Genomic DNA, 14,470 nt, shown 5'->3' with positions numbered 1-14,470 from the left:
TTTTTTTTTTTTTTTTTGAGCGACCATATGACACGTTGTTGGGGCGCAATTGTGTCCTTGTTTTTTGTGGGATTGGCGATTTCGTGGTTTCTCCTTCTTTTCACTTTTTTTTTTTTTTTTTTTTCCACGTACATGTGGAAGGAGCTTTTTACGAGAACAGCAAGGGAAGCGGAAAGAAGAGTTGGTGGAGGGGAGCTAAACAAAAAGGAGGCGGATATATATATATACATATACATACATATATTAAAACAACAACAACAACAACAACGACAGCAACAGCAACAAGGAAGAACAACAACAAAAGGAGTGGTGGGGTTTAGCACAACACGTTTTTTTTTTGTTCTTTTTACTTTCTTATTGAGAGTTTGACACGCCGTGACACTTTGCATTTGCCACCCCAGCAAGAGGAGGAAGAGTAACACGTGAAAGTACGCCACGGCATGCGTCGTGCGACTGTCTTTCCGCTGCATGCCGGCGTTGTTATAAAAGTCACTGGGGCGGCTCGTTTCTGTAGTGCAGCGGCCACCGCCGCTGCCGCCCCATCGATGCCGCCGCCGCCGGTGTCAACGACGGGACGGACGCTCATCCGCAACATGAGGCCGCGGGAGCTGATGCGGGAGCTGGACAATTACATCATTGGGCAGAACGAAGCAAAGAAGGCGGTAGCGGTGGCGCTGCGGAATCGCTGGCGACGCCACCATGTTGGTCCGGAAATACGCGAGGAAATTGCACCGAAGAACATCCTCATGATAGGGCCTACGGGCGTTGGAAAGACGGAGATTGCCCGGCGTCTGGCAAAGTTGGTGGATGCGCCCTTTGTAAAAGTGGAGGCAACCAAATTTACGGAGGTGGGCTTTCACGGCCGGGATGTGGAGAGCATCATTGAAGACCTCTACAAAGCATCGTTGACGCAAACAAAGCAGAATCTCATGCGGCAGAACGAAGCGGTGGCCCGACAGAAGGCAGAGGACCGTATTTTGAAGGCTTTGGCCGGTGTGTCGGATGGGTTTCGCGAGCACCTTCGCTCCGGTGCCCTGGATGACATAGAGGTGATGGTGGAGCTGCAAGAAAAGGCACCGAAGCCCAAGACAGCAGCAGGCGAAGGTGTCTTTATTGCCATTGATCTCCCCGGCGCCTTGGGCGCTGCACAGACCCGGACGGTGAAGAAGTTACTAAAGATTAAGGACGCCCTTCCTGCCGTGCAGCAGGAGGAGCTTGAGAAGATGGTTGACACGGAGGATGTTTCCGCTGAGGCGTTGCGAGCCTGTGAGGAGGATGGCATCGTGGTGATTGACGAAATTGACAAGATTGTCACCGCATCCGGGGGGTACAAGGGACATCAGGCCTCTGCGGAAGGTGTCCAGCAGGACCTGCTCCCGCTTGTGGAGGGCACAACTGTGTCAACCAAGTTTAATGTGCAGATTAAGACGGACAAAATTCTTTTCATTTGCAGTGGTGCCTTTCATAACGTGAAACCCTCTGACATGTTGGCAGAGCTTCAGGGACGACTCCCCATTCGCGTAGAGCTGAAGCCGCTCACTTCCGACGACTTTCACCGCATCATAACAGAGCCCAAGTACAACCTAATTAAGCAACATATTGCAATGATGGAAACGGAGGGAGTCAAACTTGTCTTTACGGAAGACGCTCTCTGGGAGATCGCCACGGTTGCCGCTCACATAAACTCCACCGTGCAGAACATCGGTGCACGTCGACTCATCACCATCACAGAGAAGGTGGTTGAGGAAATCAGTTTTGATGGTCCTGACAGAAAGGGTGAGACGTTTGTCATCGACGCGGAGTACGTCAAGAAGTCTGTAGAAAACATGGTGAAAAAGGTGGATATTAAGAAGTTCATTCTTTAGATAACAAGATTTATTTATACTTATATGTATGTATGTATGTATCTATCTATCTATATATCTACATATATATATATATATAAGTAAATACTGAAATATTTACTTTTGCCTGCCGTGCACTCATTATTACCGCAAATGTCGTGCGCGGAGAGGAGCGAAGAAAATTGAACGAACAGAGAAATGACGGCTCTTTTTTTTTTTTTTTCTTTTTTTTTCTTTTGGGCCTCATTTTTTAGAAATGGACTGAAATACATCCATGCAGACAAGAAGGCGATATATATATATATATTGGGATTGGTCTCCCACGCCATACATACATATGTATGGTCTTTTTTTTCTTTTTCTTTTTTTTTTTTTGGATGTATGCAGGGATTTGGACGTTGCTAGGGGATCCGGAGGAGGTGAGTGCGTGAAGGGGCAGGAAAGGCGCTGACGGCGAACGAATTTGTCAAGAGCCGGAGACGGCGGATGGGAGAAAAAAAAGAAAGGGAAATGCGTGTGTGACAAAATAAGGGAAAAGGAAAACAAAACAAAAACAAAACAAAACAAAACAAAAAAGAACGAGGGAAAAGAGGAGGGAAACAAACAAACAAAAGAAAAAGGGCGAAGGAAGCATTAAAAACAGGACAGAAGTTCTGAAGACATGCGGAGGGAGAAAAGGGGGGAAACAAATAAAAAAAAAGAAAAAAAAAAAAAGAAAACGGAAACAAACAGAAAGGAATTCAAAGGTCACGTGCAAAAATAATAATAAATAAAAAAAAAAAAGAGAGGAGGGATGAGATGAGGGTTTAAACAGCCGCTCATCCACTGGGACGGGGGGAAAAAACAACAACACACCGCCGTCATATGTTGTTTGCGGTATTTGGAGATTCATCAGTTGTGTGTGCCTTTGTGAATACGTGGCAGTTTTTTTTTTTTCTTCTGACTCTTTTTTTCTCTTTTTCTTTTTTTTAAATTTTATTTTGCATGTGCCTTTGCGTTTTTTTTTATTTTTATTTGTGTGTTTCTGCCATTTGATCTGGCGCTGTGGCTTTTTTCCCCTTCTCCCCCCTTTCTGTGCAGTGTGAGTGAATGCTTGTGTGCTTTTGTGGTTGTGTGTGTGTGTCTTTGGCAATGGCCACTGCGACGCCTGCAAGAGGCTCGGTAGCAGCGTCCTTTTGTTATTATTATTATTATTATTTTTCTTTTTTGGCCTTCGCTGCACTTGTCTCAGAGCTGTGACGTAATTCTTCCCCGCCTTATCACTCTCTCTCTCTCTCCCTTTTTTTTTTTTGTTGTTGTTATCTTTCACCCCACTCTTTCTCGCTCGCTTTCTCTCCCTTGTTTACCTCCGACACTTGTTTTGGTTGCGTCAGCATGCGTATTTATTTATATTTTCATAAATGTGCCTTCCCCCACGCCCCCTTCCTGCCAGTGTCTGTAAGATGACGGCATGTTTTCTGCAGCTCTCTTGCATCGCTGTTTTGTTTTTATTCACCGTTTATTGCGACTTTTGTCAAGCGGCGTGCGTGTGTGTGGGTGTGGCTTGCAGTCCGCCACTCGCAGGCACAGACAGAAATAAGTTTACGGGACGTTTAGGCGCTGAGGAGACAAAAAAGAAAAGGAAGGAAAAAAAGGAAAAGAACCGAGCAAGAACGAGGGCGAGCGCAGGAACGGAGAAGGGGCGAGAATGCGGTCGACGGCACTGCGGCTGTACAAGATGCCGAAGAACATGGGCGTCGCGCCGCGCTTTGATGTGTGGAATGAGTCGTACGAGCCATGGCAACACATGAAGCGCATGGGTCGGCTGGTAGGCACCGGCTTCTACATTCCGCCCGAGTGGTACAACCACTTCCGCATGTTTCCGCCCATAAATCACAACTTCCAGCAGGAGAAGACACTCAACCCGCGTAACGAGAGCGAGCCAACGCAGGACGACACGGGGTCGCTCAGCCAAGAGCGGGCGGCACTCCGCGACGAGTTAGCGCGGAAGAGTCGGCTGCTGGCGTCGGAGGGGATGCGGTATTACAACATCTTTTGGGTGCGCAAGCCGCTTGACAGGATGGAGAAGGAATACTACGAGCTCAAGAGGAAAGGCATTGCCCACAGCGAGGCCATCAAGAAGGTGCTGGAGGGCTTTTACAAGGAGTTGGCGGTGAAGAAGCGTGTGGCAGCTGTGCAGGCAGAAGAGGCGAAATTATCGGGGCGGTTTATCACAATGCGTGAGGCAACTGTTGTGCTGAACGTCCTTGCCCAGTTGCATCGCGAACAGCTCACACCGCACCAGGTGACGCTTCTTGCACGGGAACAGCACCAGGCTACAGAGAAGGCAAGTGGACTCACGGCAACGGTGTCTCGCGTGTCAGCTCCAGCAGCGGGCATAGATGCGGATTCAACAGCGTCAAAAGAATCAGGCTCCGACGAGGCCCTTTCGGCAGATTCGCTGGCGAACATGTTGGAGGATGATCATGCGAGCGGTGCTGGGACGCAGTACCAGGTGGAGGTGAAGCATAGCGCACGCGACAGCGTGAGACAACTGCATGAAAAGTCGACAGACGACACCGGTTCACCCGATTGGTACACCGGTGCGTCGCCTGTGTACAATGGCGCCGCGTAGCGATGACTCTCTGACATTTTACTTGACTTCACTGAGCACGCATGAAAGCTCTGTGCTGCTTGTTTTTTTTTTTTCTTTTCTTTGAGCAAATAATAAAAAAAATATCTTTAATTGCGCATTGACTTCCTACACTCTTACATCCACACACACAGCCGCCTTTTTTTTTTTCTTCTCTTTTCTTTTTTTTTTTGATATCTTTACGTTTTTTTTTTTTTTTTTTTTTTGTGACCATGTGGGGGGTGAGGGGAGTTGAACATGTCGTCATCCATCGATTCTGCTCCCCGTGTGCCATACGTCGTAGTGCCCGAAGCGTTGCGGACCGAGTACGGCTTTCTTGACACCTGCGCTCTTCATTACTGCGCGCAAGTTGAACATTTTGTGGTTTCGACGGGCAACGGAGGAGAGCGAGAGCCCGCAGTGTTGTTTATTACATGCGACAGCCTCTACATTGGCGATAACCAGGGAGGGATTTATCGGCGCGTGGAACTCAAGAATATTTGCTGCATTTTGACCAACGTTGGTTTCTCTTCGTCTGATAACCCCAGCAGTTCGCGGAGCCTGTTCACCGCGTTTGTACTCAGCAACCCACAGGAGCCAAGTGATATCGTTTTAGCCGGAAAAACGGGTTATGCTGCCGCGGTGGTTGTTGAGCGGCTGCTGTCGTCATGCGGGCATCCCGTTCCGATGCAGAGATGCATGACTGATAGACATGACCTTCTACCGGAGGGTGTTGTGCGGCTGCCACCACGTGGCAAGCCCATCTTGACCTTGCAGGAGCAACAGGCCTTGCGCGACAGCATTTCTCCCCGCAGTGGGGCGGCTAACACGGCGTTCCTGTCGTCTGCCAATACATTTGGGGATCGCCTCGGGGCGACGCTTGCTCGCTTGGTGGATGAACAGCGGAGCAGGACGACGGCCCCCGACACCGTCGCCGCCGATGCTGTTCCCCCCGATGTGTGGGTGCCAGTTGCCGTTAGACGTTGTTTTCCACCCTTCAACGATGTGTCGCTATTTTGGGGCGGGTCGGTGAGGTTCTATGGCAAGACACTAAAGGAGTCTTCGGAGGCCACTCTCTTCATCACCCCGGCGCAGGTTGTTGTGGTTCACGCACAGCAGCCGGTGCGTGTGCTGCCGTTGCAGGCCATTTCGAAGGTTCTCGTTCACAGCATCGACAGTGTGCGAAAGCAGCGTTTCACCTTTTTTGTTTCCAGCCTGAAGGACGCGGACATCTGCATTCAAACCGTTGGAAAGGATAGCGACTTACTTCTTAAGCGGGTCCACAATGCCATTTGTGCTCTCGATCCAACACGCGTACCTCCCATTAATCCCGTCGCAACCACCAAGGGGTTGAAGCTGCGTCTGAAGCCAAAGAAGGGGTATAAATTACCCACCATCGCGATGCCGCCAACTTCAGAGAATGCACGATACAGAAATTTCGTTTTTGAACGTGTGAGGGATATTCTGCGAGCATGTGAGCCATTGAAACAAGATACCGCCGCGGCGCTTACTGAGCAGTTCCTTGGAAGAGAGCTGGAGTTGCTCAGCCTTCTCTACAACACCTATCCGGAGTATGCCGTGCGTCAAGAGTTTTCTTCAGTGCCCGAGCATCGTGAGAGATTGTTGTTATTTTGTGCAAAATATCTCCCCGACAGCGTTGGCATCGTGGACGATGTTCTTAACAGTTACAAGGGGCGTGAAGAGGAGCTCTTTCATCATCTTGTGATGCGATACGGCCCAGAGCCCCGTGAGAAAACAGTAGGATTGGAAAGGTATAAAACAACCCTGTCGCCGGAGGAAATTAGGAGGACGTTAGTGAATTTCTATCGTCACTATGAACCAAAGAAGATTGCAGATGTGGACGCGATTATGGCGCTCTACCAGGACCGTGAACAGCTGCTCTTTGAAAGACTCACACAACTCTACGGACCAATGCCGCTTGACCAGGATTCTTCTGCGTTGTCCGTGCAACCAAATTTGCTGCTCTCTCCACGGGACGCCTCCCACGTGTCTTCATCACCGCCACTGCCAAATGAGGATGAAACGGCGGATCGACCTTCGTGGCGTCAGAGACTAGAGGCTTTTCTTGCACGCTACATACCAGAACGCAGCGGGGATGCAGACATGTTGCTTCAGAAATACGCTGGACAGGAAGACGCTCTCCTCTGTGGGCTTGAGAAGAAATACGGCCCCGAACCGGTGCCTGTCACACGACGCAATCGTGCGAGGGTTTCTGCTTTTTTTCTGCGTGCGGGTCTGCCAGAGCCTGACGAGGCGCAGATTGACGAGACTATCCGCTCCTTCCATGGGAGTGAGGAGGACTTTTTCCTTTACCTAGAGCAACGTTACGGCGCGGAGAGTCCGCTGCAGTTTCCAAGGGAGGCAGAAGAAATCACTGCGGTGGAGTTTGCAAAGGTGGATCTTCTGACAGAAGTTCCCTTTGTGGAAGTGCCCGAGTCCCTGCAGTGTCTCTTTCCTAGTTTCCGTGGAAGAGCCGCGCTTTTTTGGTTTGGCCGCGTCCTTCACTGGGAGCAACCGGCACCGCCGACACTGCGCTGTGCCTACCTCACATCCTCGCACATTTATGTGGGGAATTCTGAGGCCGACACCGTGCGGTGTACCGCGTTAGAACGGGTAGAAGCAGTGTACATGAATTCGAAACGCGAACGTCGTGAAATGCCCCCGAGCATGATTATGTGTGTGCATGAGGAGCACGATCTCTTTTTTGCCTTTGCGTCAGATGAAGAGGGGCATCAACTCCTGTCAGTTCTTACAAGCACACTCACACAGTATCATTTTGGCCGCCAGTGTCGTGTATTTGCGTGCGCCAACTTCACTGATTTTGGCATTCAGGTCAACTGCGCGCGTCCACCGACGTACATCAACCATGTTGTGGCCGTCTTGCAGCGACCCCGAACCAACGCGTCTTTGCGCATCAGCCAGAAAAACAATGAGGCCGCCAGTAGTGATATTGACGGTGATGATATCCATGTTCACCGCCTGCTGAAGCAAAAAGAATGCGAATTGCGTAGTGGGCTTCACGACGCTCTTATCCTAAAAGATGACGGCCATCAGAATGTGGAGCTGCAGAGGGATGCCGTTCTCGTTAACCAGCGATGGGCTGCCATTCGCCAGTTAGCGACGAAAGAGAGGAAGATGTTTGGTACTGTGCCCCCGCGACCCAGCGCTGGAAGCGTTATCCTCAGTAACGCCCGTTCAACAATGAATCGCACAAATTCTCCGCCGCACTCGTTTCAGGCAGTCGCCAATGTGCCGTCGCATATAATTAAGGCCAATCCATTGCAGCGGGCGCAGTACGGGAGATTTTCTCCGAATGGCACTTACGGCCTGGGTGTGAAGGCCCGTCTATACGGTGGCATTGAGGGCGCCGTGAAAAATGTTTCAGAGGCATCGGAGGGCAAATTCACACGGTTATTGATGTACTCCAACGAGAGGTCTGCTGCAGGCTCAGTTCATAACGTCTCCTACCGGCCTTCCATCACCAGGGGAGTTGGCGGTCTGGATGAGTAAAGAGGAGAAGTGGGAATTGAGGTGGCATTGGGGAGATACCCGCCGCGACGTCGCAAATACTGTAAAATTGATAAAAAAGAACACAATATATTTGGCCGTGCTGCATTATCGTTAACGGTTTTTTTTTTTTTTTTTCTTTCCCTCTATTATTTTATAATGTATGTTTTTGTGTGTTTGTTTCTTTTTTCTTCTTGTTGTTGCCTTGGAATTACGGGGCAGCGGCTCGTTTCATAGACAACTGGCATTTTTTTATGCGTTTGGCGCCCTTTTATTATTATTATTATTTATTTATTTATTATTATTTTTTTTTGCAGGCTACATGTATATGTATATTCACCTGTATGCAGCCAAGATATCATACGCCCAGTTCTTTTTCCTCGAGGATTAGCGGCGAGAAGTCTGATGGCTCTGCCTCAGAACCACGCGACGCTGCGGACTCCCACTTGAGTTCCTTTGCGTCCCGTATGCTTTTGCATGTTCTTTCCGGTCGTGCTATGAAAACTCAGCTCGACGACGGCCTTGCGGAATGGATGGAAGGCGACAACTCGGTGGAGTTCGGTAGTTGTGACGATGACGATGATGACAAATACGACTTTGGCGATAACTCGAACGTCATTTCTTTGACGGCGGTTTCATTGACGCCGTCCATGTCTGTTTCTTCCATTGCCCGCGCCGAGCAAATACTTCAGAAGAGTGTGCCGCTTGTTAATGGCGGACGGCACATTGCACTCACAACAGAGGACGTGAGGCGCATTCGCGACAAGGAGTTGCTGCGTTTCTTGCAGGCAAACTCTTCCATGTTTGTAAAGTACCTCCAGCGTCAGAGGGAGCATGCACCCACGGCGACAGACGCAGCCGTACCACCGTCAACCGACGACGCAAAGAAGGAATCCACGGTCATTGAACAAGAGCTAAGCACACTCGCCAATAGGATTGAGACGTTCATCACGGCCTTTGACAGCGACGGGGAGGAATATCATATATGTGTTGACAGCGAGGGCAACGTTCTTGTGCCGGTGGCCGCGGAAGAAGAGGAAGATCGGCTCAGCACGGTTGCGGTGACGGATGCGGATGAGGGGGAGGACGAGGCTGATGTTGTCGATGATGGTCGTGACGGAGAGGAGGAGGAGAGGGAGAGGGAAAACACGGCGGAAGTTGAAGAGGCGTTTGTGCATCGCACCGAAATTGCAGAGAGCGAACTGGAGGGGGGCGCGGGCGAAGGGAATCGTGTGGCGCCAACTGCCTCCGCCGAGCAGACGGAGTCGCATGTGGAAAAGGCAGAGACAAGTGGCGCAGCGCCTCGTCGAGGACGCTTTGGTCGCCGCGTGCGTGTGTCCTTGCCGTCCCCTGCTGCTGCAAAGAAATTCTTGTCTTTACAATCATCATCATCATTGCAGCAGCAGCAGCCTGAGCATCCGGAGAAAAAAAAGAAGGGTCTGGCGGGGGCAAAGAAACGCCCTCTGCCGACAGGAAGGCAGCCATCGCTGCCGGTGCGAGGCATTGGTCTCAGCGGGGAGCAGAACCAGCGGATTAAAGAGATCATGTGCACAGATTTTACGGCAGAGCTGTCACCTTACCGCGCGGTGCCAACGGAGCGTCTTGCGGCGTTGGAAGAGCGACTTCGATGGTTTCAAGAGGTCCGCGGCCCAATTGGCGCTGAAAGTAACAACGCCAACAGCAGTGACAATGATGATGAGTATGAGGATGAAAGGTTAGCAGCGATGGCAGCGGAGGAAGTTTCCTTGTCCCCACGACCACCATCACCGCCACAACCACGACAGAGAACGGCTCGAGAGATTGGTGATGCTTATATGCGAGAGGCGCGTGAGCAACGGATATTTGAGTCTCGAATGCGTTCGATCAATGCACGGCTGTCGAAACTGCATGATTCGCTGCGTATGGAGGCGTTACTTCCTACAGCGGGGGTGGAACGGTTCGCTGGCGTGCCGCCTCCCGTTTGGTTGCGCGATGTGCCTCCTCCTTTGAGCGAAGATGACATTGCTTCCATGCTTGAGGTTGCACGCCGCGAGAATGCCGTGGCGGTGGAAAAGGGCGAAGCGGCGGCGTCACATGGCGGGGACAGGGATGTCGCCTATCTTCAGGAGAAGCTTCAACACGCACTCCGCCGGGCTGAGTCAATTGTGGCTTCTTTTCCCTCTTTGCCTTCTTCTCCGGATGTGTTGTGAGGGACAAGAGGGGATTTACCGTGGCGCTGTTTTTTTTTTTTTTTTTAATTAGTCGGATTTGTTCTGAAGCGATGTTCGTTACATCCTTTTCTTTTTGTTCTCTGTTGGGGTTGTACCTGAACGAAGTCACCGGGCGTTGCGTCATGTGCGGATGAACACTGAAGGGCCGTTTTTGAAATTTTTTTCTCTCTCTCTCTCTCTGTGTGTGTGTGTCTTCCACCCTCTTTGGTTCTCTACTTGCTCCATGCCGCAGCAGTCGTTGCCCAGCAACTTAAGGGTGCATCATAAAAAAGCAATTACCTGCGTCTCTGTACGGAAAAAAAAAAAAAAACAAAAAAAAAAAAACAAAGAAAAAGGAAAATAGGAAGAAAGCAACAACAAAAGGAGCAAATAAAATTGGCGGTAGAGATTCTATTATCACCAATAAAAAAAAAATAATAATAATTTTTATTGCCAGTTTTTATTATATTTCTACATATGTTCACCGTTACACCGGGTCCACTCAGTCTTGCGAGGAGCGAGACGTGGAAACCATCTGTTTTTCGGCCACCCACACGCATTTTGAAGGCTGCGCCACTGACCAACAGGGGGGTGACGCTTCTGCCACGGCCTTGTAACTCGGGAAGCAACGTGGCAGAGGAACAAACACCAAAGGAGCCCCGCTTGTTGCCACCGCCAGCACTTGGACAGTCGCCGTGTTTGAAACCCACACCCAGCTGTGCCAATTTGCCGCCGGTGGGCAGCAGCAGCAGCAGTTTTCTTTCTCTAAGTGCAGACGTTAACACATGCTCCCAGAAGTTTACAGAGGCCGCCACTGAGAAGAGGGTGTACCCACCGGAAATGTTCTTGTCGGCTCGACGAGATGCGGCACACACACCGTACGGCGTGCTTCGCTGGGTGGTGCGACATTATCTGCATATTCCATCCCTAAAAGTTCCAACGCACCTTCAGCTTTCTCTTAATGAGACGGATGAGGCCGATGACGGTCTTACACGTGGGGCGCTCGGCTGCAGTCTGCGGGGCGGTAGAACACGTGCAAAACCTGTTCGACTCACGCATCACAAAGTGATGTCGATTCTAAGTCGCATCACACCGGCCAAATACGATGTACTTTTGGATGAAATGATGTTGCTTCCGTTACGTCAGTTGGAAGACACGGAGTTGTTGGAGATTTGCAAGGTTGTCTTTGAAAAGGCAGTACAGGAGCCTGCGTACAGCGGCCTGTACGCACGTCTTGCACAAGATGTCTGCTCCATGAAGGATGGTGGGCGCGAGACGGAGCCGCGTGACCAAAGTTTTTCTCGACGTTTCCGTCGCATGTTAATTGCGTCATGCGAAGCGCAGTTTCAGCGTCCCTTGCAGCTTTCCGCGGATGAGTTGGTTGACCGCGTGACAGGGGTGCCGTTGGGCGAGGAAGAGGTGGAAGGAAGGCGCACTCGATTAAAGGATCGCCTTGTTGGAAACATTCGGTTTGTTGCGGAGCTCTTTAAAATTGGGTTTGTGACGGAGCGGGTGATTGAGGACGTGATCCGCATACTTGTGCGGGACTACAACCCGGACGAGCCCACCGCAAAGGAGGAGGCGATATTTGAGGTCTTTCAGACGCTCCTGCGCCACACGGGGGCGGTGCTTAAGGAGCACATGCCGCAACTCCTCGCCCAGTCGTTGGGCATAGCGAAGACGATTGAATTGTCGCACCCAAAACCGCGCGTGGTGTTTCTCATGATGGACTTGAGTGATTTAAATCGGGCGAACGGGTGGGTGTCGCCGGAGTTGGTAGAGCAGCATGTGCAGCGTCCAACAAAAACGGGCCGGGCCAAGAAAAATAACGTCACGGCAGGGGAGAAAAGCGCCACCATTGTCCCGCCAATGTCTCTAGCCTCTCTTGTGTCAACAGTGGAGAAGAAAACGGCGAGGAATTCTCTGGACGCTGGTAGGACGGCCGCGTCGACGCCTCCTCTCAATGGGGAACAAGAGGTCAATGGGGCCAACAATCCAGTGAGTGTGAATCACGTGAATGTTCATGGCAAGGAGATTGTCAAAGAGGATGGAAGTATCAACAACTCAATTATTATTACCTGCAATAATAATAATGGTAACACAAGTAATAATAAAAATACAAGTGGCAATTTGAAGTCTTCTCTTCGATCGACGGAACGGTGCTCTCGTGGGCAGCATCAACCTTACGGCCAGCTTGTCCTCACGCATGTTGTCAGTGGCAGCACGGAAAATTATTTCAACAGCAGTATGGATTCCTTGCAGCTCAACAGTCCCTTAACTCCTTTTGGTACAGGCTCGGAAAAAATGGCTTCGTGCCAGCCGGATGTGCGGCCACATCAAATCAACATGAGTCAACCACAAACTACGAGTGAGGGAATAAGATCTCCACATACATTTGTCGGCAGCACACCCCTTACGGACACGACGGTCAACATGAAGGATGTCACTGAACAATTGATGAGCCTTTTTCGTAACGGTGAAGAAGCGACAGCCGTCTCCATGTTGCGGGGCATGGAACTGAAAAACATGGTGGTATGCCTTACATGGTGGTTGCGTCTTGCAACCACAAAAACGTCTTCATTTGACGATCGAAACAAAGTGGCATCTCTTCTTTCTTCGTTATTGAGTAATTGCGGCGGTACTTATGATGCCAAAACTTTATTTTTAACCATATTGGAGTGGATTCGCTTTGATGTGGAAAAGGGTGAATACGACAATTGTCCACGCATGTTTGACAACATGGCTCAAATGATTCTTCAGTGCCACCTCCCTTGCAATGATGCTTTACCGCATGTGGATAAGGTGCGTAACATGGTGCAATGTGGCCTTTTTAATGTACTTTTGCGGGAGCTAACAATCAGCGGAGGGACAGACCAGATGGTGACAGTGGTAAAGAGCTGTTACCTCGTTAGCCTGCAGGTGCTAAAGAACCTGCACGATCCCGATGATGAACGACAGATTTTACGAATTGCGGCGCAGAATCGCTTTCGGCTCCTTCCGTACTTGTTGAGCGTGAGCTCTGTAACGAGCAATGCCATGCCCGGGACGCCGTCCATGCGTCCACGTGTGCCTTCTTCGCCTTCCTTATCGCTGCGCAGCAGCCCGCTCGGGGAATCCTTCACAAACACCGGACACTACGACCCACTGGCGCAATGTCTTGTTTTTCCACGTGTCACAGAAGACCCTGAATTTGTGCTTTTCCGCAAGATGCGTGACGCGGCAGCGGAGGTTGGTGTCTTCCCACCAACAACAGCCCCGCGATGGCGGGACGAGGCGGTTCAGCTGGCATTGAGTCCTTTGGGGAACAACTCCACTGTGTGTGAGTTAATTGCGGTGATGCGTGTGGTTGGCGCCCTGCTGGCATGTTCCTGCGTCACCGAGAACAATGGCCGCATGTTGGCGTCAAGCGCCGACGTGGATTATGTTGTGAGTGAGATACTCAGCAAGCGACCCGGTATTCTTTACCAGGGGGCCGTGGCTATGGAGCTTATCATGTACCATACACAGACACTTAACGACACGGCAGAGTCATCCAAGACGGATTCAATGCGGCTACGCCCACTCAAGCGTATATTTGACCAATGGTGCGCACAAGACATAATGCGTCGTGCCGCCGTGCTTGAACTGCTTGACGCCTTTGAGTGTGCGGGTGATCCTTTCAGTGTGTACACGGCATATCACGATAATATAGCGGATGTGCCATGGCATCTCATGCTGCGTGAACTACGCGGGTATTGATTGTTTCTACTTCTATTCCGACACAGTCGGAGGGTGACTGGAGGCTCACGGAGAAACCGTTCAGTATTTTTTTATTTTTTTTTTGAAATATGGGTTTATTTCATGTACATGTATACATCTAAATCTGATGCCACTTGCCTGTGATGTGTGTGCGGGATTTTATGTGTGTCCCTGTGTTTCTTAAAAAAAAAAAAAAAAAAAAAACCACAAACAAACCACAAACACACACACACACACACACACGTATGTACGCATTAAAAACAAAAAGAAACAAAAAAAAAAAAAGCAAAAAAAAAAAAAAAACAGCAAAGAAATAACAACAACCAAGCAAGCAGGCCATAAAACAAACAAACGAAGCAAGCAATAAAACAAACGGAGAGATGGAAGACGTGCAAGAAGGAAGGGGTGTGTGGGGAAGTTGATCAACAGAAATAAAGTACACGTGAAATAAAAAAAAGAATTTTTTTTTTTTTTATTTTTTGCGAAATTTCAGATTTACATGGATGCAGGGGGGGGGGGGGGGGCATACCCTTTGCACCCCCACCCCCTGGGGAACGGGG

General features: G+C 50.1%; 5 protein-coding genes across 5 annotated transcripts, besides 28 other annotated features; all 5 read left to right on the top strand.

The window, feature by feature from the left end:
- Window positions 1-17: part of a microsatellite that runs on past the window's edge.
- Window positions 1-13,866: part of a sequence feature (heterozygous, Esmeraldo-like haplotype) that runs on past the window's edge.
- Window positions 105-124: a microsatellite.
- Window positions 215-244: a microsatellite.
- Window positions 248-301: a microsatellite.
- Tc00.1047053506739.50 (heat shock protein HslVU, ATPase subunit HslU, putative) lies at window positions 441-1,865 on the top strand (the record flags this gene model as incomplete). Its single annotated transcript, XM_811965.1, has 1 exon — window positions 441-1,865. One exon carries the CDS (start codon window positions 441-443, stop codon window positions 1,863-1,865), a length of 1,425 nt encoding a protein of 474 aa, XP_817058.1.
- Window positions 516-560: a microsatellite.
- Window positions 1,877-1,944: a microsatellite.
- Window positions 2,053-2,082: a microsatellite.
- Window positions 2,192-2,219: a microsatellite.
- Window positions 2,384-2,418: a microsatellite.
- Window positions 2,528-2,563: a microsatellite.
- Window positions 2,600-2,627: a sequence feature (AT_rich).
- Window positions 2,769-2,814: a sequence feature (A-rich).
- Window positions 3,020-3,042: a microsatellite.
- Window positions 3,104-3,183: a sequence feature (GA-rich).
- Window positions 3,454-3,486: a sequence feature (T-rich).
- On the top strand, window positions 3,532-4,458 carry Tc00.1047053506739.40 (hypothetical protein, conserved; the record flags this gene model as incomplete). Its single annotated transcript, XM_811964.1, has 1 exon — window positions 3,532-4,458. One exon carries the CDS (start codon window positions 3,532-3,534, stop codon window positions 4,456-4,458), a length of 927 nt encoding a protein of 308 aa, XP_817057.1.
- Window positions 4,616-4,682: a sequence feature (A-rich).
- Tc00.1047053506739.30 (uncharacterized protein) lies at window positions 4,714-7,986 on the top strand (the record flags this gene model as incomplete). Its single annotated transcript, XM_811963.1, has 1 exon — window positions 4,714-7,986. The coding sequence occupies one exon, from the start codon at window positions 4,714-4,716 to the stop codon at window positions 7,984-7,986; it is 3,273 nt and encodes a 1,090-aa protein (XP_817056.1).
- Window positions 8,105-8,185: a sequence feature (A-rich).
- Tc00.1047053506739.20 (hypothetical protein, conserved) lies at window positions 8,238-10,172 on the top strand (the record flags this gene model as incomplete). Its single annotated transcript, XM_811962.1, has 1 exon — window positions 8,238-10,172. One exon carries the CDS (start codon window positions 8,238-8,240, stop codon window positions 10,170-10,172), a length of 1,935 nt encoding a protein of 644 aa, XP_817055.1.
- Window positions 8,253-8,296: a sequence feature (A-rich).
- Window positions 10,202-10,223: a sequence feature (AT_rich).
- Window positions 10,489-10,533: a microsatellite.
- Window positions 10,595-10,624: a sequence feature (AT_rich).
- On the top strand, window positions 10,650-13,910 carry Tc00.1047053506739.10 (hypothetical protein, conserved; the record flags this gene model as incomplete). Its single annotated transcript, XM_811961.1, has 1 exon — window positions 10,650-13,910. The coding sequence occupies one exon, from the start codon at window positions 10,650-10,652 to the stop codon at window positions 13,908-13,910; it is 3,261 nt and encodes a 1,086-aa protein (XP_817054.1).
- Window positions 13,867-14,470: a sequence feature (areas merged during assembly that could not be assigned to a particular haplotype. This can correspond to areas where the two haplotypes were merged or to regions with more than two copies in the genome that were merged during assembly.).
- Window positions 14,093-14,114: a microsatellite.
- Window positions 14,127-14,153: a microsatellite.
- Window positions 14,167-14,213: a microsatellite.
- Window positions 14,215-14,284: a microsatellite.
- Window positions 14,356-14,391: a sequence feature (AT_rich).

Source organism: Trypanosoma cruzi, genomic scaffold (genome assembly GCF_000209065.1).
Source record: "Trypanosoma cruzi strain CL Brener 1047053517037 genomic scaffold, whole genome shotgun sequence".
NCBI classification, from domain to species: Eukaryota; Euglenozoa; class Kinetoplastea; order Trypanosomatida; family Trypanosomatidae; genus Trypanosoma; species Trypanosoma cruzi.
The sequence above is the reverse complement of the archived record's forward strand: the minus strand, read 5'-3'. Positions and strand labels throughout refer to the sequence as shown.